At 40.6% G+C, this 24,680-nt stretch overlaps 1 protein-coding gene across 1 annotated transcript; it reads left to right on the forward strand.

Annotated features, from left to right (window-relative positions):
* The first annotated feature begins 3,575 nt into the window (after window positions 1–3,575).
* Window positions 3,576–23,842, forward strand: LOC145457515 (uncharacterized). The gene is made up of 7 exons (XM_080335738.1): window positions 3,576–4,319; window positions 10,414–10,472; window positions 10,819–10,996; window positions 13,809–13,865; window positions 19,319–19,438; window positions 20,889–21,045; window positions 22,985–23,842. Exons 1-7 carry the CDS (start codon window positions 4,247–4,249, stop codon window positions 23,229–23,231), a joined length of 891 nt encoding a protein of 296 aa, XP_080191864.1. The 5' UTR covers window positions 3,576–4,246; the 3' UTR covers window positions 23,232–23,842.
* The last annotated feature ends 838 nt before the right edge of the window (window positions 23,843–24,680 follow it).

Raw genomic sequence — 24,680 nt, forward strand, 5'->3', positions numbered from 1 at the left:
TTTCATGCCGCATTTGATATCGGTCATTAGCAGTATTGACGACGTCGGTGATAGGAAACTGTCGAGGGATATTATGATTTAGAACATAATTCGTGTTTTCGATATTTTAATGCAGCACCGGAAAAAATCTTTCGGCGGCATGTTGTTTCGCCGCAAGGCATACAGAAAAATCCCTTGAGCTGTACGCGGGGCAATGCGGCAGACACGAATCTCTGAAGCACATTCCTTTTGTTATGTTCGTGTATTTACGTTGGTATCGTTTTACTCTATTTTGTATAGGACTAGTAATTAGCGCCAATCATTATTTCCTCGTGTGCCTTGCGTTGTATTTATACCCTGTGTTTTGTCATTTACCGATCTTTTCGTTTAAATGCACTCTGGATCGTGTCGCCTGTATTAAAGTTATTCTGCTGATAATATACTGATTTCAGATTGCAACCTCGTCGTATGAGTTATTGTTCAAGCAAGATCAAGAACATAACAATTGGTGTCAGAAGTGGGATTAGAACCACGCCTCCACTCGGAGGGCTCGATATCGCAGCGGGCTCAAATGTTCGTAATATTTCGTAACGTAGCGTTATCAGGGCGTGTTAGGGTTGATGAATAATTATATAATTATCTCAATAAGTGATCGTCATGAAAGTTTCAAAATCCGTTAGGTCAAAGCACCAATACTTCAACGTTGGTGTGGTGCGAATCCCTGATAGGTTTTGGTTCGTGTAAACGCGAACCTTTTTGAAAGGTTCTTTATGAACGTGAACGTGAACACGAGCCCCAGATATCACGTGACGTCATATTGGTAATTCCAAGCACACATTTCCGTAAAGTACTATCTTATTGTACAGGTACACGATACCTAGCGACGACTCAGGCCACAATGCTGAAGTACAAGCTGACTTTTTAAGCATCACCAAATGTATCTGGAACAATCAAATGCTATAATAATCCCATAAAATCAATATATTCTGTCGCTTTGCCAGCGATTTCGACGACTACTCATAAGGGAATATAAGCTTAGGCCCTAACGGCCACGCTAGGTTCAACCGAACAATATGCATTCTTAAGGTGTCAGACTATTGCTACATTAGCATTGATCATAGTGAAAATCCGGTTTCTATATTTGCTGCAGATATCACCACAAAACAAAGTATGTAGTATCCAAGACCCCAATTGCGCGGATTCGGTTTTTATGATACTATAAACAGATTAAACCAAGATATATCCCTGCTGGACATTTTACATCAGAAAACGATGCATTCTTTATATCAATTCCGTTGATGTCAATAATAGATTGGTTGAGTAAGATCAACTCGTTGACGAGCTACATGTAATCTATTTCGTTCTTGATATTGTGCGATTGCCAAGGTCACAGCAGACGTCACTAAATATCCACAAACGGAGAGTTGAATATTTCGAGCAACTATTTCTAACAAAGCAAATAAAATGTTTGAAAATGGCAAGGTATACATCGTTTAGTTTCTTTTCCTGCAAGCGCCATGCATAGAGTGGTCCGAAGTTGGAATGGAAAAATTCAACTAAAGATGTTGTAATGACGTGAAAATTTGTAATTAAAGAAACGTGAAAATTTTTAATTAATGAAAAAAAGGTTCAAATAAGGTTCATTTTTGTTAGAAATGAAACGTGAAAATTTGTAATAAATGAAAATGGTTCAAATAAGGTTCGTTTGCGAAAGAAAACCTCCAAATTTCTGACGTTCACGCACCGAGAGCGAACGCGAACCTCACGTTCACACCATTCCTACTTTAACCCATGAATATACCTACAGATCAACTCAGTTTGAAATGACCATGTCTTTAAGATGCGATAATGCAGCAAAACAGAGGAACATCAAAAAAAATTCGAGTCAATTAGTAAACGAGACGGCCGTTTTAGGGTTCAGCGGACTCCAAATAACCCGGAACCGTAGTCGAAGTCGCCAGCCTTCGCTCGACGTTTTGATTTGACCTCGGGGTAATACCGCTTCTGATTTTGCATTCTACAGTGTCAGGTGCTGCCATGGCACTTCGTAGCACACCTAGATTCTGAAACAGAAAGGTATAGAGCTCACCGGGCAAGCAAATGATCTACGATAGAGTGCCAGGAGACGAACGAAAGATGAAAAAACAATCATCTCTCGAAATGAGTGCAACTTGAAAATCAAATCAAATCTGCAACAGGGTTGTAATATATAATTTAAAGACCCGCAGATGAGGCATGAAATTGAGGCTACCTATTTGGGTGCGCGGTCGCTGGTCGCTATATTTCAGAGTAATTCTTATATTTTAGGAATCGACACAGTCGCTCTAATATATTTTCGGCAGCTTATCAAAGGCAGCTTCTCAACTTGGGCATATAAACTATGTGTTTATGTTTCCTTCGAAGTAACAATGCGAGCTTAGAATTAGCAGCGATCGAGTGCAGTCATCCTCATCCCCCGGATGAAGCCATACCTTATGTAACGGGATCGTCACTTTCGACAGAGCCTGCCAGATACAGCCAATATAGCTTTCTATGGTAACCATGCTTAGCACATCTAATGAGCTCAGATCATGTTATAATGCAACCCATTTGTTTGTTTGTGGTATTTATGGTGTTTACCGACTAGTATGGTCGTTTACACCAGGCCTATATTCTTTATTTTTATCACGTAACTGCCGACTTGTTGCACGGCCCACTTCTAGGCTTTTTGTGAGACACCGCTTACGCCAGGGGTCGGGAACCTATGACTCGCGAGCCATATGGCTCTTTTGATGATATGGCTCTTTGATCAATTCCTAATTTGCCGCTTAATTCGCGTCTTATTTATCAATCTTGCTGACTCTTTTTGTCAATTTTCAAAACGACTGGATTAACTATGCTTGAGGTATAGTTGAGACGTTTTTGTACGGTTAAAAAGTGGTATATCCAGGGCATTTTACGGGCTCGGAATCCTCCTTTTCAAAATCTGAAATTTTATTTCGGCTGGTAATCGCTCATTTACCAGTCAAATAGGCTATAATGGATTTTTTTCTATAACGGTGAAAACATTTTCATGTATATGCATCAGACAAGTCTCATCCGTCGAGCTGGACGCAAAATTCGCATAGTTGAAGAAACAAAGATGGCATCGCGCGAGAAATGGACTCCTTTGAAAGTGACATTCCTAATTACAAATTAGACTTACAAAGTCATCCAAAATCCCGATTGTTCGGTAGCTTGCTCGCAACGCCGTTATATGTAGGCTATAGTAGCGCAACGTTATGTTACCGCCGAAGAATTAGAGAATTGAGTGGTCAAGTTGCCCAAATGATATCGGTTAACGATGGTCTCCGCCGCAGAATTAATTTTACCACTTGGAGAAACTAATTGAATAGCGCGTCACTACCAGTAGAGCAACTAAGGTATAGCTATAGTGGCTACTCTCGCTGATGCTGCACTGATTCCCTGCAAAGCTGTGTTACTGAAGAATATGCAGTTAATTCGCACGTTTACTGTTGTCTGCGATTGTTGGTTTTGCTTTAAAATGCACATCTTAATTGCCTCAAGTTTTAAAATATATAATTATTATGGCTGTAACGGAAAGAAAGTTAAAAATATGTAGGGCTAGCTTGGAAAAGGTTCCCAAACCCCTTAGCTAGGCTAAAGTGTCACACGCTCAACAGTCGTTTCTCACTGTGTCGGATGCTGAAATGTTACGCATCCGGTTTGATTAGTGGTCCGTTGTAACATCACATCAGTGTTTACTCAGAAAATATGGCGCACATGAGGAACTCCATGTATAGTTAACTTAGATCATATCGTGCATCAGTGACGTCCCGTATCTTGGATTGTGACGTAATAGTTGAAATCGATGTATGGCTCTTCGGGAATTACACTTGAAAATTTAGGGTCAATATGGCCCTTTTAATGAAAAAGGCTCCCGACCCCTGGCTTACGCGGATGAGATGGCAGGTTAGAATTAGCAATATGACGTCATAGGGCCCCATTCGCGTACACATAAAACCGTTTAAAAAGGTTCGCAACCTTTCAGCGCTCGCACCATCCCTGGTAAATAGTAGAGTGTAGGAACTGTAGGTAACAATCTCCTTAGAACCATTTATATATCCTTTTTACGATGCAAGGTGATATTAGGCAATGACTACCGATGGCCTTATATCGCCACAGAAACCATCGTTAAAAGGTCTTGGGAAGAGAGGCAAACATCTGTATTAGTATTTACGCTATATTTTGAAAATTAATAACCATTGGATCGGCTGCCGTGATTTGAATGGAAATGAGCATGAAGAGTTACAGTTCACTGTTCGTACCGCTACTGATCATTGGATTACAGTCTGGTGTAGGTAAGTTTGATAAAGTTGACGAATACCATGGTCACCCCCAGATATGGGGTAATCGCGATTAGTAATCGTAATCGATTACGACGATTACAGCATTTTGAAGTAATCGTAATCGCAATCGATTACATTCGAAAAAAATCCGAAGTAATCGTAATCGTAATCGACTACTTCCCATATCTAATCGATTTTTTGTGAAAGAACGATTACTTTTTGTTTGTACAAGGACTATGACAGAAACTGAATATTCGTGAACAAGAATGAGATAATATACCACGTTAGCGATAGCACAAACGTCTGTTTTCAAACGCCACTGACTCATTATTACGTCAGAAGTATTAGCTCCGCTCGTCATTGCGTAAGAACTATCCACATATAGTAAACATAGACATGCGATTGACATTGTAGTGTGATTGTAAGAACACCTCCCGTGGTGTATATCAGGTTATCAATACACTACAGAAATCCCTACCTCGCAGCAGGATATTATGATCACCACTCTGCCAATAGTTTCAAATAGTAACTTATGTGTTGATGTTTGGTTGTGCTTAGTTAAACGCAGTTTACCGTTGCTGCTTGGCCTACGTACGCACGTGCACCTGACGAAGATTAGGAATTTTGTACTCGTCGAATAAAAGATTGCAGTTTCCACAACGAAGCATTACAAATAAACAGCTGCTGATATATATCATAAACGAGCCGTGCTTAGCCGTTTCTCGTAACAGCAGCTCGCAGTATATGTATAAAGTTGAAGGCAGAATTTTTATGTTCACTATATCTTATTCTCATATAACTACTTGAAACAGGCGTCAATCGTTATTTCACAGTTCGTTACTTAGCTTACCGCTTATATAGCCTGAGATGTTAGCGTGGGTTGTAGCTAGAATCAGCAATTCAGCCAAAACTGCAATTCGTCCCCCTGTCCAACCGTTGGTCAATTTTCAAAACTGAAGTTTCTGTTATGTTCTTGATCTTGTTTGAACAATAACTCAATGCGACGAGGTTGCAATACAGAATCAGTATATTATCAGCAGAATAACTTTAGTACAGGCGACACGATCCAGAGTTCAGTTAAATGAAAAGACCACGAGACAACAGAACACAGGGTATAAATACAAGCATGACACACGAGGAAATAATGATTGGCTGAAATTACCAATCCTATAGAAAGAAATAGTTCTACGACACCGAACGTAAATGCACGAACATAACAGTCTTCCCTTGTAAGTTAGAGGGTTGCCCACATTTACGGTCTATAGAAATCGGTGGGTTTCCTATTTCTAAGAGGATAACGTCTGCCCGACGATCGAGCAGGACTAGCTGCAGGACGTTGTGCCCTATTCCTGACCAATGGTTGCTCAGCTTGGGACTGTTGAGGCTGAGCAACTTCCTGTGTGGCTGTATCATGACCAGTGGAAATCAAGCGTGGTTGGAGTTGGTTTTTGTGCCTCCTCCAATACCCATGATCTGTTTTTATGATGTACACAACACGCCCCAGTATTTCCGTTACCACGCCAGCAACCCACTTTGGTCCGCTTCGGTAACTGCGAGCGTAAACCGAGGAACCAATCTCGAAATGAGTGACTGATTGTCTAGGCGTAACGGGTTTCGATTTGTCAAAGGGCGAGCACAAACTTAACAAATTGCGCGGCTGTCGACCATGTAAAATCTCGGCAGGCGTTTTCCAGTCTATGCCCGGGTGCGGTGCACATCGGTACGTGGCGAGAAGTGTTTGGAGCGCAAAGTTGAGATCTTTTCCCCCGTCGCAATTTTTTATTAATCCAGCTTTTAAAGTCTGGACGAAACGCTCCGCTTCCCCGTTCGAGGCAGGGTGAAAAGACGGTGATACGATATGGCTAATTGCCAAATTAGAGCAAAACGCATCGAATTCATTCGATGTGAATTGCGGCCCGCCATCCGTGACAATAGTTATGGGCAAGCCTTCGATAGAGAAGACTTCCCTCAAAGCGTTGACCACACACAAGGTTGTGGTAGAACCGACATTCATTACTTTAACGAAAGGATATTTCGAATGCGCATCGACGATGACAAGAAACATTTTATTGTTTATTGGACCTGAGAAATCCAAGTGAATTCGTTCAAAGCTTTCAGACGTTTTAGGCCATTCGCGATACTGACGATCAGGCGCTTTCATTACTTTGCGGCAAGCGTCGCAACTCTTCACGAGATTTTCAATGTCGCGATTAATGGAGGCGTGGGTTCGAATCCCACTTCTGACACCAATTGTTATGTTCTTGATCTTGTTTGAACAATAACTCAATGCGACGAGGTTGCAATACAGAATCAGTATATTATCAGCAGAATAACTTTAGTACAGGCGACACGATCCAGAGTTCAGTTAAATGAAAAGACCACGAGACAACAGAACACAGGGTATAAATACAAGCATGACACACGAGGAAATAATGATTGGCTGAAATTACTAATCCTATAGAAAGAAATAGTTCTACGACACCGAACGTAAATGCACGAACATAACAGTTTCGGCCTAGGTATTTCTTTAGTATCGCATCCCGTGGAGTTGCGTGTTGGCCGAAACTTCATGTCTTTTGGTGTGTTGTGGGGTCGTGGCGCGGTAATGACCGGCTCCGAAATGCCTGTCCCATAAAATAGCCTATGCATGTTTGTTCTTGAGTGGAAGAGGTATGAATTTCAAACCCAGCTATCTACTGGAGCAGGGGTCACCAACCGTATGGAAACAAAAAGCTACTTCTTGTGTAGTGTGTACTGATTATTGCGACGACCGACGGGTTACCACTTACTCCCGCCATTTATCCGTGTTCAGTTAGATTTCTTCACTTAGAGTAAGACAATCATCAGAGCACTGGGTCGGGTTTCCGCCCCTTAACAAGAACAAAAAACGCTCACTCGCCGGGACTCACACCAGCTCCTGCGGGCTCAGTTGCATTGCTGCAGTGCGCGCCGAAGCGCCAATCTCTGCGTCGAGACTCGGAAATATAAACTATAGATTCTAGTTGAGCCGCCGCGTGGGCGAAGAAAAGCAATGCCCCGAGCGACTGCGTTCGTATGTTCCTTGGGGTCGGCCGACCCATGTCCAACTGCTGCTCATATGAAACCAGCTTCAACTTTCAAATCTCTCATTTGGTTATTTGCTACATCGCAGTGGTGGCCCTACGAACGGGGGGGGGGGGGGGGCTGGGCGAGACTTACCGGGGGGGCCCTATAAGTATCTATCCGTAACTCATGGGGGGCTTCGCCCCCCAGACCCCCCTTTCGCATCTGTTATTATTATCTATCATTCACCACGGCAAGGTTTGGCCAGGTGCTGGATTCGGCCATGTCTATTTTTTCTAGTGTGCAAGGATAGACTACATTAAAACTAAGTAATTCTACCGCATGCAGAGACGTGATGATTATCGAGATATGGTAGTTTTCTAACAACTGCAGAGATTTGATGATGATTGACACATCTGTACGGAATCCTGTTCTTGCTTGGCACACGGATTTTCATGTTTATTCGTTATTATCCTTGAAAAAAGCGCATAATCCAAGTAGGGGGGCCCTTCGACCAGGGGAGCCCCGGGCGAACGCCCACCTCGTCCACCCCAAAAGCCACCACTGCTACAGCGACCGCGGGCGACTAATTTGGTCCGCGTTGGTGACCCCTGTACTAGAGACATTTGAATCGCAAGCTCGAAGAACATTTTCAAGAATTATTTAAATTCTCGAAAATACTCTATAATTTATGTTGGTTTACGAAATACTTTTGAGTCCCCTTCGAGCACGCTCCCCACCCTATTAAGGAATTTGGGGTGCGGCAGGTAAAGACCATTGCAATAATGCAAATCGTTGGATGCGATAAATCATCCACTATAAAGTTGGGCAATTGGTAGGCCTATATTATGACGTAATAAGCAAATGACGCATGATGTATGACGAGAGTTGATATCTCATTAAGCCTTTTCATCGCAATCCTTGTATTGTCTTCCAATATATCATTTAAGATTATAGTCCTAAGAAGCAAAACAAATGTAATCGTGAGTAATCATGATTACTTTTCCAATGTAATCGTAATCGTAATCGACTACTTCCTGATTTTGCTGTAATCGTAATCGTAATCGCGTGATTCCGAAGTAATCGTAATCGCAATCGATTACATTCATAAAGTAATCACCCCATGTCTGGTCACCCCTTACCTTATTCGCGGGAGGCCTATTGCGTTCTCGACTCCGAGTCCAGTATTGATTTTAATGATTTGAGTCGAGTGATACTTTCTACTCGAGAATGTAGGAAAGCATCTTTCGTTGTACTACAACAATTATTAATTATTTCCACCATGATGCGTGATGTTACTGCTGGAATTCTTCATAGGTTCAGATTTCGGTAAAATAAAGATTTTACATGTAAAAATTTGTCAGTTTTTTCGTCAAAAAGTTTTTTCAGGCCAAACTACTTCGGAAGATAGACAGTTCAAACCAGAAATGAAGATCAGTAGTGCAATTCCAACATTATTTTGGGAAACACCTAATTTACATAGAATACATAAGGTCAAAATCAGGTCAGAATTAGGTTTTTAATGTCAAAAAATGTCAAATTTTGATTTATTAGGTCAAAATCCTACTCTTTTTATGTCAAAAACATCGCTCTAGTAACTAGCATTATCCTGTAGTTTTGTTTAACAAATAAGAAAACATCTACTTCGCGAAGGTAACGTGCATTAATTTCATTGGCATCGAATGGAAGGTACATATTTGAAATTAGCATGCAAATGCATGCATATGATGTGATATTGAATATTACTCGAACACTCGAGCTCGAATCAAATCTGTCAAGAGGGCCTTTATCCAATGGTGTTCAGCTCTGCCGATTAGGGTTCCAAATCGTAGGAAGGGGATTGGTACAGTAAGGTCCGGCACAATATTTCGTTCTGTAGGCTACGATGCTTTCTCCAAAGTACGTTACGGAATGGCATAATTTTTATGGTATACAGTTGAGTACTTTTTGATGCGGACTTAAAATTGCAGACTAGTGTTATGATCCAATTGCGTTTCTACAACGAATTGCCTGCTTCTACCTATGAATATCTTCATCAATATGCACTTTGGCATTATGAAATCGCATTTACGTGGTGGAATAGAACAGCACCCTGCAGACAACAAAGAATGACACAAGCTGTAGAGTAGCCACTGGCGAAAGCCACTCCAACTTAACGATATCGACATCATTCACTGCATAACAATTCGTTAATTTTAATTGAGCATACCATATGCGACAGTATACGTATACAGACGTTTCACTGGAGAAATCACAAACAATCATACAAGTCAGCAAATAGTGTACATGTATTACAACCCTGTATCTCGACGGTAGGCCCACTTGCTTGACATACGCACGGATCCACCGACGGGGTAAAAAACATGTCAATCATTTCCAATGCGTCAAATTTTGAGAACTTCAAGAAATACCTGCGAAAGGCTCGATTTCGACTATACATTCGCAGTGTGTGGCTACCGATATAAATTCATGCCGGGAACTACAGTGTAAATTGAGTCCTCAATTACCAACACGACGGTGCGTTTTCTTATGTGATAACTGTGGCAAGTTTTCAGTTTAACTATAGCTAAGCTATCTCAATAAAAACTTGACATCGACAAAATTGACACAACCTGTCTCCGTTTGTGCGGGCTTGGCCAAAAGCCAAGCGATAATTCCACTTCTAATTTAGTACGGGCACTGTCGTGCTTGGCTGGGGCTGTTGGATTCCGACATTGCAAGCCAACTGTTGTGTCATAGATGACATTTAGATACAGCTAATGTACCGGTCCATAACATAGCTCTTTGTTATCCAAATCAAATAGAAAAGAACCGCACCAGAAATTGTTTTATAGTATGTTTTTTAAATCACTCCTTTAGATTTTGCGCAATACTTGATTAAAGTTGTAGTAAAAAGTTGTGTGCAAAATAGAAAATAGTTGCAACAAATTGCAATATATAATTCCTACAAACAGCTTAAAACATCATACTATATTTTGAGTATTTAAGAAGCTGCAAAAAAAGTTGCAAAAGTTGCAAAAACTTGCCCAAGTGATAACACTTGTTCTGCTCATTATCCATATAGATTGTGCTGGTTCTGCAGCCGGGAATCTGATATCGAATGATCGAACGCCATCAGCGAAGGTAAATGCGTTGCATATTTTCCGTTTTTTTCTAAATGTCCTGCATTCCATGGTTCGAAGTACGTATACTTTTGTATGAACCGAAAGTAAATTTATAGCTACATTTACAATTCCTGTTGACTTCATGTCGCTATCAAAATACCACGTCCACAATCACTTTAGGAACCTGCTTCAACTGATGCTCACTAAGTTTATGTTTTAAACTTTCAAACGTAGAAAACGTTAGCCTTGGCCATGTAGCTAAATCTACGCAGAAGGGCAATTGTCAGTGCTTACTCTGAAATTACGAATCAATAATCACGCTCTCATTTTGACTTTCATATCTAACTGGCATTACAATTTTACAGCAACTAATAGCTGTCGACCGCCCGCAGCTACCGACTTATCAAGCCGTTCCACGACAACCGCCGTATCCAAACTATCAACCAAGGCCTGTATATTTTTATCCGCCTTACTATTGGCCGCTCCGTCAACGAAATACGCGCAGTCGAGGAAGATCTCACCTGCTATATTATGCATTGTCAAGTACGAAATTACAATATTGATTACAGGGTTTCTCAAACCAGAGCAAGCGTACCCTCAGGGTTATGCAAGAGAATTTTCGAGGTTATGCGAGCAAAGTCATTTTTCTGGCACTGTGATAATTAATTAGGCTATCTGCAACAGCGACTTTCGAAATTACCTGACAATCGAGAATGTTTCAACTCATGAAATGCATCGTTTATTAAGTCATAATACCGCTGTACTTTTACATTGCCGTTACTCTCCTCATCTACATTATCCATAGCGAATATCTGTTTCTCTACAATCGCGGTCATGAGCGTTACTATAGCCTACTGAAGATCTCGGACTAGTTCTATTAGAACTAGTATCATCTGCTTATTCTGAAGGCTACTTGCTTAACCGTTTTTCGAATCTTAAGTGTTTTGCTCATGTACAATGATGAGAAATCTATAGCTTATGGGACAGGTATAGTACTGCAAAGTCGCATTCATCACTGTCGAAAAACGTGTGGAGAGCCTTTTGCTCATCCTCTACACTTACACTCACAGTTGTGACTTGTGAGCAGGGCTTTGGAGCCGGAGCCGGAGCCCGGAGCCGGAGCCCCAAAGCCGTGCATTTTCAACGGAGCTGGAGCCGGAGCTCTACATAAAATTCAGCCGGAGCCGGAGCTGGAGACCGTTATTTGAGGAGTAGCTCCGGCTCCGACGTATTTCATAAGATGCTATTATATACGCAACAGCCACATCTGCTGATGTATCATAATTGAACAGCAGGCCTGAATTTTAATGCTGTGCACAGCAATGGCATATAGAGTAAAGTGCGTTCTAGTGCAACTATCATGTTATCAACTATTGACAAGTATTCATGAATTCACAAGCCGGCACGGCGGCACCTATGTCTTCGTTGCTACATCAGATGTCACTGGCGGCTGACAGACTCTAGATTACTATAGATAACTAACCTATGGGTAGATTAGTAATCTATATAGACCAGGAATGGCCAACCTTTTCGGCTAAAGGGGCACATGCAATTGACGAACGAGTGCGCGGTCCACTAGCCGCGCCAAGCGGGTAAAATTTTCAAAGTTTATAAATAAACTAGGTCAATAATATTATTACTTAAGTATATTGCGGATCTACTGTATACCGCCCGCTAGGCTCAGTTTGCAAGGACACGACTATTCGGCGTCTGGCCACATCGATATCGAAGGTCTCCGATAATATGCGACAATCATTTTGTGCCTATACATTTCACCGTCGACGATCTTTATGCGAGCGCAAACTCGAAAAGACTTTCTCCCGTAATTGCGAATACAGTTAGACTCATTCGGGTAAATTAGTCATTTTTTCATTTTCAGTAGGGGGTAGGCTACCAAGCAAGAAATCGTGTGACAATTAAACACGCGAAGCGTGAAGAAAGATTTCACTACTAAATTAGTTTATTGCAATGTACGACGATTTACTGAAAATGTGATTAGACCCTGGATCTGTCAATGCGTCGGAACTGATATTTCAGTCATCAACATCCCAAGTGTCGCAGCCAGACATGTAATTTTTGGTTGGCAAGTTGTTCACAATCTGAGCAATTCATTTTCGATAATATAATAGGAAATTACCTTGCGGGCCAAGCAAAACCCTCTCGCGGGTCACATTTGGCCCGCGGGTTGGCAACCTCTGATGTAGACAGGCCCATTCGAAAATTTCAGAGCCGGAGCCGGAGCAATGGTAATAATGCGGCTCCGGAGCTGGAGCCGGAGCCAATGTATGATAGAAGAAAGCTCCGGAGCCGGAGCTGGAGCAGTTTAAATTTACGGTTGCTCCAAAGCCCTGCTTGTGAGCAAGGTTGTTTTTCATGCAAGTGTTGAGCATGATTCGTGAGAGACTCTCGGTTGTCCATGATCTATGCATTACAAAACTCTTCAAATAACAGACTTACTGGCGGAGCAGCGTCAAGCTCATCTATTACAGTGAAAGGATGTTTGATCTTATTCTAAACATCTGTTGGGAATTACAGTCATGAAATTGCGATGTTTCGCGATATCAACAACTCCATCTACCACTCGTTCTCCAAGTCCCCCCTTCGGTTGTAAACTAGGGCTGTTCAGAAATAACTTTTTCTTTTCAAATTTTACTGGTTACTTAGTAAAGTTGCTAGGTTGCCTATAAAAACGCTGTATAACAATTTTGGCTCAATTCCAACCACAAGAAAAAAGTTTTGGATTTATTCAACAAAAATATATGCATAAATTCTTCCAAATTCTGCTGGCTATCCCATGTTGGGTTGTCTAAACAAACAACGCACAACAAATTTGGCACAATTTCAACCAATAGAATCGAAGTTATTGATGTTCAAAATTTAGGATTTCTAATCATAGTATTTACGGCGGAAAGATCTATCTATATTAAATAATTAAAGAATTTGCCATCGCAAATACTATTTTATTTCAAATCCAAAATATAGCAGATATAGAATATCGGTGATTAGAGAATGAATCCACTGATCAAGTTTGTTACAGACATTTTAATGAAGGCAAACGGGTAGGATAATATATTTGATATTCGTGACTCAGTTCTAAATTCACGAATCACGACAACTTCAGGTAGGAACAAATCGGAATATGTGGGCTAACCAAGGTAAATGTCTTTGTTGAGAGGGAAGTTGTGGCACATGTTCATTTCTCAAGATGTACAGTGAATCAATACAAAAGTTACCAATTTTCAAATGCTGTTTGAATATAAATACCCATACCATTGTCGATCACATCTGGACCCCGCCATGAATTCCAAATTCCGTAACTGATTGATTTATGTATATTCATTTTCATGTTTTGCAGTGTTGACAGAAACGACTACGACTACGACTAAGGCTTCTACGTCACCACCAACTACGGGTGAGTCAGATTGCTTTTGGGTTGCCAGATTTTATCTGCCTTTGTTTTGTATATGCGTGTGTGATGGAATCTACACTACCTATACTTTAAAGAAGCGGCCTCTGTCATTATTTGACTTGTTCTAACTATAATGATGTGCATCTTCACCAAAGTTGTCCTAACATCGTCTTATAAAATCGCTGCAAACATCGGCACTCATGCTTTGTTTACTGATTTTTTTTTTCAAAATCACCCTTGACTACAATTCGCCGACCTGAAGATGATGATGCCATATTTCGTCTCAGTGTACCGGTTCTTGAAAATGGTTATCGTTTTCGGCCAAGCCTCAATATCACCTGCGCGTACTCACAGGTCGTGTGTGGACACTGCAAAAAATGACTTTGATGGTTTTGTTCCGTTGATCCGTCAGTGATTTTACGCATTTGATCAGACTTGTGGTTCTCAACTTTTATGACCTCGCGGACTAGTAAATGTTTCAAAAACCAAAATCTACCCTAAATTTACTCACATCTCAAATGCAATATTTGAAACTTCATTTAAGGTTGCCTTTCTGATAGTACATATCCTTAGTAGACATGGGGTAATCGTAATGGATTACAATGATTACAGCATTTCCAAGTAATCGTAATCATATTCGATAATATCACGAAGAGAGAGAGAGAGAGAGAGAGAGAGAGATTTATTTCTTCGTCAACCGGAATAAACAGAATACTCATAACAAAACAAAAAAACACACAGTAATAACAGCAACACATACACTGTAATAATAGTGTATAACTGGCTCTATAACGGTATAGACGGGTGCCGGCGATATGATCCTTACGATCTTCATGTCAAGCCGGAACCTAGGAGATTAGAAACAAGTATATAGAATAGATAGATACATACACTCATGCTTACTAGTTATGGTGGTGTGTAAAAAAAAACGAAAATAGAAAAGCAACAACGAAGTACACAGTGGATGCCTTGATGCAATAGTACATGGGGAATACATCCGATGGCGATTAGTACTTACTGAGAAGTAAGTCAAGGAACTCCGCCTTGAATGACGGAAAACTCATACTTTTCAGTCGCGGGGGCAATTTATTCCACACATCGATTCCAGCACGCTTCAAGGGTGCTAGTCGATTTCTTTGTGAAAGAACGATTACTTTTAATTTTTACAACGACTTTGACATAAATTAAACATTCATGAACAATAAGGATAAGTGTGATATTATACCAGGTTATTGATAACAGGAATGACGGGTTTTCAAATGCAACTGCTCATTATTACGTCACAATATTAGCTTTGCTCATTGCGCAATGAATCCACACGTAGTAAATAGATACTCGATGGACAATTATGCAATGTACATTAGGGCTCTTCAAAAATGACTTTTTTTCTCAAATCGTACTGGCTACTTGATAAAATTGTTAGGTTACCTAATTTAAGACTACACACAAAATTTGGTTCAATTCCAGCCAGTGACCGCTTTGCTACAGGAGAAGAAAGTTTCTATTTATTATATAAAAATAAATAATAAAAAATTTGAAAATTTTCTGTTCACCCCACGAAAGTGTTAGGCTGTCTATAGAAACGATCCTCACCATATTTGGCTCAATTCCAACCAGTGGAAGCGGAGTTATTGCCGTCGAAAAATTTTGATTTGAATAAAATAGTATTTACGGTGACCGATTCTTTGTTTATTTATTATAGTTGTGCTCATTATAGTTATTCATTATAGTTATTCATTATAGTTGTGCTCATTTTTGAAGAGCCCTAATGTACATGTAGCAGTGTGATTGTTGGAATCACCGACACGCCGTATATCAGGTTATCAATACACTCCAGACACCTTTACCTCGCAGTAGGATAATAATCACGACTATGCCTAGTTTCAAATAGTAACGTTTATTGTATTGATATTTGGTTATGCTTAGTTTAACGCAGTTTGAACGTTGTTTGCTTGACGGGGATTAGGCCTATATGTACGGACTCCCAACAACGATTTGAACTTTTGTACTCGTCAATGAAACATTACGATCTACATATCGAAGCATTAAAAATGCTGATATCAATCTGAGACGAGCTATTATTTTGCTCGAAACGGCAGCTCGCAAAATCTGTATTTAGTGGGTTGTAGGTAGAGCTGCATTTAAAACAAAAAAAAATTTAAAACAACTATGTTTAAAATAAAGCCCTTATTTAAAACATGTTTTTATTTTTATTTATTTTTATTCAAAAACATGACGCCACGAATATTCAATTGTGACGTCATGGTGGATTGACATTGAAAATTGAATATATAGGTAAATAAAGCTCCTTTGACGAAATATCTACGTACTATAGCTGTTGAACCGACTATTCCATCCATTCCATATCGTATACGTCGGCTTTATCGGGTGGTACTTACCCGTAGGCTCATATAATATGTTTTTTGGAAAGTATTACACAATTATGGCATAATTTTACAACTTAAAAAAAACACATTTTTTTAAAGATCTTTGTTGAAAACACTGTTTAAAACATGTTTAACCAAAATGTTTTAAACAACAATTTCTTTTCAATGCAACCCTAGTTGTAGGCAATAAGCATGCACTGCAGTGCACATGCACATATTCATCGTTCAAGGGCGAAAAATATTATTATCATGGCATAATTTTATGTTCACTTTTCTTATTCTCATACGGCCGCATACTTGTAACGGAACCAATCGTTATTTCGCAATTCTTTGCCCAACATCTGGATCTGCCACCGTAGCCGTCCGCTTATGCACCATGTTCGAGTGGGTTGTAGCTAGAATCAGAACCCAGGGTCAGAAAAAAACTTCAAATTCATGACTGAAATTCGTCAATATAATTGGCAATTGCATATATTACTATTCAATTTTGATCCTATCTCAGCTCACGTGGCAGATTTATGGGTAGAGCTGAGATGGTGGTGTCTGAGAAATTTAGGGCACGTAATTAATGATTATAATTTCGCCCAAGCTGCACACTGCTCGGAAGGCAGCGACCAAGACAGTAAGCTTTGTAGTATCCCAAATACATTTCGATATCTTTATAGAAAAACGCGGATGGGGGTTTAAAAAGAGTTCAAAATGCATCATTTATAACATTGTTTCGAAATTTGACGGCAACTAAATATTAATTTTTGGTAATTAACCATCACTTTCTCATTGCTTAATACCAACACATTCACTGAGCAGCATTTATTAACAGTGTAATTCACTGATTTCAATGCAGAAATAAAATATGACGCTGAAGAAGACAGGTAAAGTTTTTGACTCGGCCCGTCAACATATTTTCTGTTTCTCATTTGGCCCGCGGAGAAAAATAATTGCCCACCCCTGTGCTATATAGTCAAAAGATATTGTAGTTGTTCAAATGTAGCAGACTACACTAAAAAAATTCTTTCGTGAGACGCACACACAAATTGACTAAAACAGGACATCCAACATTCAAGTGGCCCGCGCAATAGTTCGTAAATGTCATGTGGCCCGTTGGCCGAAAAAATTGGCCACCCCTGCTCTACTGCTATAACCAAATTACTACTCCAAGCATTGACTTTGATATCAACGTTGAAATATTATCACGATGTATCGTGGAAAATCGTGACACCCCTCTTAGGGTGGAGATCATGAATTCACTGTTATAGTGTCAATATCGAAGCAGAGCAATATACCAACTTTGGCGTGCTATCAGTGGTGCAGACGGGTCGACAATGACAAATCAATCAAAGTCTTTTAATCGCGAGCGAAGACTTTTTTCATTGCCCACACCACCTTTGAGTACACGTTGATATGATGGCATCGTTACTGGTGATAACCTGAACCAGATTTCAGTCATTAACTTCCCGAATGCTACTAAGAATTAGGATGCTCTTAATTTTATGTCGACCTGAATCATTTATCACATTTTTTAACGGCACACCAGAGTGCCGCGTCACCCCGGTTGAGGACCAGGACCGTATTTGCCGCACCCCAAACCCCCCGAGCTCGAAGGGGGGCCCAAAATTATTTCGTGAATTAACATAAATTATAGAGTATTTTTTTGAAAATTTATGCAATTTACGCGATTTAATGTTGACAAATATCTTGATTATATTGGGTAGCCTTTCCCAAAAAACAAATACGCATGATTTATTGATATGGGAATTTTGACGTCGGCCATTACTGCGCCACTACTCACCAAGACTTCAATATATATACAAATTTAAGGGTTTAATTGTCCATGGGCTCCTAAAGGGCTGGCGCCGAATGTTCCTGTCCTGGCAATCTGAACCCCACAAGACTAATGCCATCACGCAGAGAAAAATTATTTGCCAGTGAAGAAATACCAATTTGAAATCGTGTGCGTCTTTTAGTTTATTACGTTTGGACGATTTCAGTATCTTTTGACATAGCAGACAGGAGGTCACGAAATAACATCATGTATCAAACAATCAATCAATCAATCGTCAGATTATATTTTCATCTGCCCAAGACACACACACATATACAGTGTACAATGCAATATACCAGACACACAATGCGATATAATGAACAGATAGGGGGATGCCGAACGACCAACCAAGATAGATTCTCTTTAACTGGCATCCACTCCGACCTAGTGTCCGATGTCACAGTCTTCTTCGATGTTATTCTTTTTTCGTCGGTCCTTTTTAGAAGCTATTTCTTGCTCTTTTTCTTTCCTTATCGGGTCTTTTTCCTGGGCCTTTTTGTCACCGTAAGAACAACGACACGGGGGACGAGGAGCCCAGAATAACCTCCGACGACGGCAAACGAACGCAGGTTGCCTGCTTGGATGGCGCCGACGCTCACCACAACGCTATCTCCTCCGCTAACGAAGTCATCATCCGCGTAAGCGGTGTCTTACAAAAAGCCTAGAAGTGGGCCGTGCTTTAATTCGGCAGTTACGCCATAAAAATGAAGAATATCGGCTTGGTGTAAATGACCATAGTAGTCGACAAACACCATGAATACCACAAAACAAACAAACAATACCAACGTGTCCGCCCGAATTAGTTTAATTAATATATACGGGCCCTACATTTCCAAGACACCTCAGTCAGCTCTACCCGTAAATCTGTTTACGTGAGCACAGAGAGGATAAAAAATTGATAGCAATACATATGCAACTCCCGATCATACTGATCGATTCAATGATGAATTGTACATTGTTTTCGCACTTCACGCGTTTAGGCGATATAAGCTGGCTCGTTGAACAGTACAACAAATATCGCCGATAAGTAGCGGCATGGTAGTCATACTAGCATAAAGGGGAGTCTGGGGAGCGAAGCCCCCGTAGGTTTGGTTTATTACCCTATGGTGGCCCAAGACCAACGTTTTGGGCGGGGGCTGACGCAGTGCTGTTTCGGTCCTGGTGAGGACCACTGCTTTAATTAATCGACCTTCGTCCTGCATATCTTGAAAAAGCCAAAATACTAACCATTAAAAGAGAAATTACAGTTTCAGGATGCAGCTATGGGCCATGGTCAACCTGCTCGTCCGTATGTCTAGGAACGGAAACCAGGTCCGCCCTCTGCTCTGGTGTAACAACAACGCAATCACGGAATTGCAACACACAACGTAAGCTGACTAGGTAGCGAATGGTGTAAGGTACACCAGCGTGCATCGTAACTGCAAAGATACGTAGAGTTGCCTATGAAACTACGGGGAAAGATTTATCGAATAAGAACGAACCTTTTCCCTTGTATAACTTAGCTCAGGGATTCCTAACAATAAGCATTCTGTTTTATTATAATATGAGAGAATTATCACCCAACCATCTGCAATACATTCGTAATTATATCCCAGTAACGATTGCAGTATTGCTGAGTACACAGGAACATCCAAAATATTCCGAGTCGGTCGGTCCTTGATACCGTTTGGTACCAGGTATAGTTTCCGAAATATTGATTTCCGGAGGCCGTCGCGGCCATACAGACGAGCCTATAGTATGAGACAACAAGATGCTACTTCACCTCTATCAAACCAATCATCAAGCCAACCAACTAACAAAGATTTCGATAATTGTGCATGCGACCATAAGCATAACGATCATAGGGCACACATTAAACTGATAGCTGTATATTTACCCGCTCCTCAACTTTGAGTTATGAAAAATTTGTATTGTTCTGCATCTCGGAATACGCATGGGAGACTCGAATTTCTTTTATCATTATTATGAAGACGTTGCTACTTCGGGCAAGACTTGGAGTAGTGGCGAAATCCGGTAAGGAACCACAGCTTAGGAATATAGGCCCTACTTTAAAGTGGGAAACATATATTATTTTGGAGGAGCTTCGCCTTGTAAACGTGCAGCACAGCACTGGCAAAGTCGTTGCTACGCCACATCGACAATGTCAGTTTTGTATGCCTAATATGGACCACTGAATCGTCTGAAAGGAATAGGATCATGTCGGTCACATCCTAGCAAATGTCCAGTCTCGTTCACAATGTCGCGTTAAAGTTAGTAGCAAAACGAAACAAAATGTCGAAACACAGAATTAACACAGACTGAATGGAGCGGCTCGCCGCATTTTATTTTATTGATTTTACGGAAACCGCAAAGCACCAACACTTTTACTGCTCAAGCTATCATAGCGCGTCCCAGGTGGGTGTATGATTTCAAAGACTATAGTCCACGGCGTTTCGACACCCTCTTATCGCTGCATTGTATCGCAATCTCGCGGTGTATTGATTTTAAATAAACTGATACTGATGCTGGTACGGCTCCACGCTGAAGTCTATTTAACTTGTTGTTCAACGAATTCGTTCGTATTTGTTTACAATTTAGCCACGTCTATATTAAACCACATCATCTTTTCACCCGCGAGTCGGTCGGAACATCGACATGGAATATGTAGCCGACGTATTTGTCGTTAAAACGGTGAAATGTCATTCAAAGCCCAAACATGCAATGCATATCATCATGCTCGGAGTACATATTTGGAAGTCTTCGAATATTAATCCATTTCATCAGGATCACTGCAACGTCAAGATCCTGCGTTGATATTATATTTGATATTTTCTTCAGTTGGATTTCTCTCAAACGGTTGGTACCGGGCATTCAACTGCTACGATTACGTGGTCAGCGGCTCGGGCACTTTCACTTACGATGAAGGGAAGGATGCTTGTGAAGCCACTGGAGGACGTTTGGCTTCGGCGGGAATAAGGGACTTAGACGTCCTATTGTAAGCTCGATAATTCCGAATATGACGCGCTCGATATGAAACGAGGGGAATGCAGTGAGTTCGAAATCAAACCACTCGATTGGGTGCAAAGTAACCGAAACATATTATTAGTTAGTAACGAAGTATATCCACGTTTTCGGGGTAATCGAGTAGGTTTTGCATACTTGCCCTAGTATAGTAATGTCTTTTACTTTCTCAATTTACCAGTTTTTAAGAATAACGACTTACTTTATGGATTTTGGAATTTCTTCATAGTCTCTTTCTATCATGTTTTGAGTGAAATTGCCATAACGACTGAGTGAATTAGATCCTGTATCACGAAAACTGGATATATGTCTTCGCAGATTGCGCCGTCTTGTATAGTGGCATTAGTCATTTTGCGTTGGCGGGGAATATGCACCCTGTATAATTTCGAAAGTACAGCCACTTTAGATCGCTACTAAAAGTATGCGTCAAGCTACAGCTGGTATAGGCCTACTTGAACGAGATCTTGTGATCAACAGTCTACACCAGGGGTCTCAAACTCAGATGTGCTCGAGTGCCAATATCTTACTTTTTGATGGCACCGCGAGCCGCAGCACCAACAATAGGGGTATTCAATGTATTTCCAAGTATAGGCCTTATTTGACGGGAACTTCCAGACCTGCATTCCAGACACATCGTTAAAATGTGATTTACTATAGTGAATTCTGGCACGAAAACAATCACATTTTTAAATATTTGAATAAAATTGTTGTTGTACTTGGCGTAATTTGTCAAAATATTTAGTTATAGACACCATTGCGAGAGTACAATTGCATCACGACGTCGTGAAGCTGTCGCGTTATAATTTTACAGCTAGCCGACATTTGACGTGCCACAATTATAGGTAGAATATTTTAGAATTTTACAAAGATTGATCGGATATCAGAGCATGGAGCAGCACAGCCTAATCTAGGTTTCAGGCACACTCCTGATAACTAGTCTTGATCATGTCACTATCAATGTCAAATTAAATTAGCGTTAGATTTACCTTCGAATATTGGAACAGATCCATAACAACTTGAGTATAATAACTAATGTGCCACGGCAATAGAAATGTCCAATCGCCGATGAATCCAATGGTGTGACAGCTGATGGGCGTACTGCTTTACTCGCCAAATTTAATAGACGATAATATCATGGATATATAGAGACGCAAGATGACACAGGATGTATCTAACTTTACATCAAGAGAGCAACATAATGCCAATGGTTGCCATAACAACCTGCTTCGATATCTAAATACACAATGCAAGCTACGACCGTTTGATTATTCCCCATAACAGTTTGATAGTTTATTGCGTCCGTGGTTGTACCAAGTCACGACGTTCCGAGTCACAATATGTCCTTATATGATTGTAACGCTTCACGCGACTCAACTCCAGTCATTTTTATTTTGTCACCCATTGCGTCCGAGTTCGAGTAATTCTGCAAAAGTCTAAGTCGGAGTCCAAGTCCAAATCACAATTTTCAGTCACGAATCATCAACTGGTCATGTTTTACCATCATAAACAGGCTATGTGAGGTAATAGTTGATCTTCCACTGCGTGGTAACTTTTGAAGAAAGTGATGTATTATGGAAGTTTGATGAGTAGTTTTAGACTTTCGTAGTAGTTTTAAAGCGAATTATAGGTTCTCAAATAAAAAAAAGATATGCGGCGATTAAATATTGTCGAATACTTTAAAGTTCAGAATGCCGTCGCGGACCGCACAAAATGGGCCATGTGTTTAAGACCACTGGTCTACACGCATCGCGAATCGTAACAAAATGATTTATTTTGGATAATCAGGAGTTCAGAACTATGCATACCGTTTTGGTAAAGCATAATGGCGCCTCTCGCTGCATTGGGAAGTTCGTCCGTAATTACGTAACCGTAATCCTTCCGAGTATTGGCGTCTAACTTTCCGTATCTTACAGCGACGTAATGGAGGCGTTGATACAAGCCAATGTCGAACCTATAAGATTCTACATTGGTGCTGATCGAACAAGTGGGAAATGGGTTTGGTCGGACGGCGTTACGGTGGAGCCCAACGTATGGACTCTCACCCAACCAGGAACAAATGTGCAAGACCACATCCAAATGGCAATCGGAAATACGCGAAGCGGCATTGATGTTAATGGAAACGCTGATTTGCATTATATGTGCGAAAGGGCCGCTCAGTGATCAAGCGAGTCGGAATTAATGTATTTCACTGCAACAAAATACAGCAGCGTTGAATACCATTGGTTTCCAGCCTTCTCTATTAAAATTTCTGTAACGCGAAGTCCAGTTACAAAGCGCTGGTATGATTTGGCTGCTGCGTATCTATTGAATGAATTGCAACTTCGCTATTTGCTGTCAGCTATTATAGTGCCAGATGTGGCTACCATGTGCTGTCGAAATTTAACAAATTTTGTTAGCTTTCACGTATAACTTGACTTTGAGTAGTTGGCTACTTTTAAACAGTTTGGTGCTCTACAATTTGGTCATCGTTTACGTATGGCCTCTTATCAAATATATTTATATCGTTTGATATGTCGACGGTAGACATTTTCCAAAACTTTTGAAATTGTTACTTTGCTACTGTTTTATAGAGGAGGTTTCAGAGCATCTGTTGGTGGGTTAATTGCAGGGGTGTGCAATCTTCTTGACAACCGGGCCGGGTTTTAAATAACACCATGAGACCGCGGTCGCACCAAGTACCTGCATTAAGATTTGTTAACGGTGTTGACGAAACTTATGGTCAGTAGTTATGGTAAAGTTCTCAATCCAAATTATCAATGTAGGTAGGTAGGCGATCGGTATCATTCTTTACTGCAAATGCGTATACTCTCGTTTGGATCACGGCTGAGTGGTTAGAGACACTGCTTCTCGACGTTTAATACTGACATTCAACACTGATATTGCATGTAATAAGATATTCACAGTTGAGATTTGAAGAAAAAACAGGAACCACGAATTGGTTTGAAGAACTGCATAAAATCTGCATGGAACGAGTCAAAGAGTCGCATGCTAGACCTGATATAGAATATATATCCGTTATGCGCAATGTCAATGAGTGCAGGTAAACTTAATTCAATGAGTGACTCTAGTAGCCGATTGCGACTCCAGCTCCGATCACTCTCGATCTCCGACTACACCATTCCTGTAAATCTATTCAGAAAGGTAACAAGGTTATGATGCTGGCAACATTGTTTGTCTCGAGGATAAAGCAAAAGTATAATCAGCGAATCTCCATCCTATTGTTAGAAACGGACCAACCGACTTTTCACAAATTGGTTATTGAGGATGACCACATTGACCAGCTTACAAAATCTCAGTCGTGTTTATGGCGCGTGAACATGCGTTATCATCAAAACAATATTTTACTTATTTTAAATCTACATATATGCATGCATTTTCTTTATGTCCTCGGCTATGACAGGCGGCGAGGATCGTGGTTGGCGCGGCACCGGCCTCTTTAGAGTCAGATTCACAAATATGTAATCTATAAACGGTAGCCAATACAGTTGGCGACTTGCTTCTTATCACATTAGCACTCGCAGTCGCAGGCTACTATGAGAAGCTACCATACATATCCACAATTAATGGGATGTCAGGTGCGGATGGAAGATACCTAACAGCTATGTTCTG

Source organism: Botryllus schlosseri, chromosome 15 (genome assembly GCF_051294905.1).
Source record: "Botryllus schlosseri isolate E-star chromosome 15, Bs_hap1, whole genome shotgun sequence".
NCBI classification, from domain to species: Eukaryota; Metazoa; Chordata; class Ascidiacea; order Stolidobranchia; family Styelidae; genus Botryllus; species Botryllus schlosseri.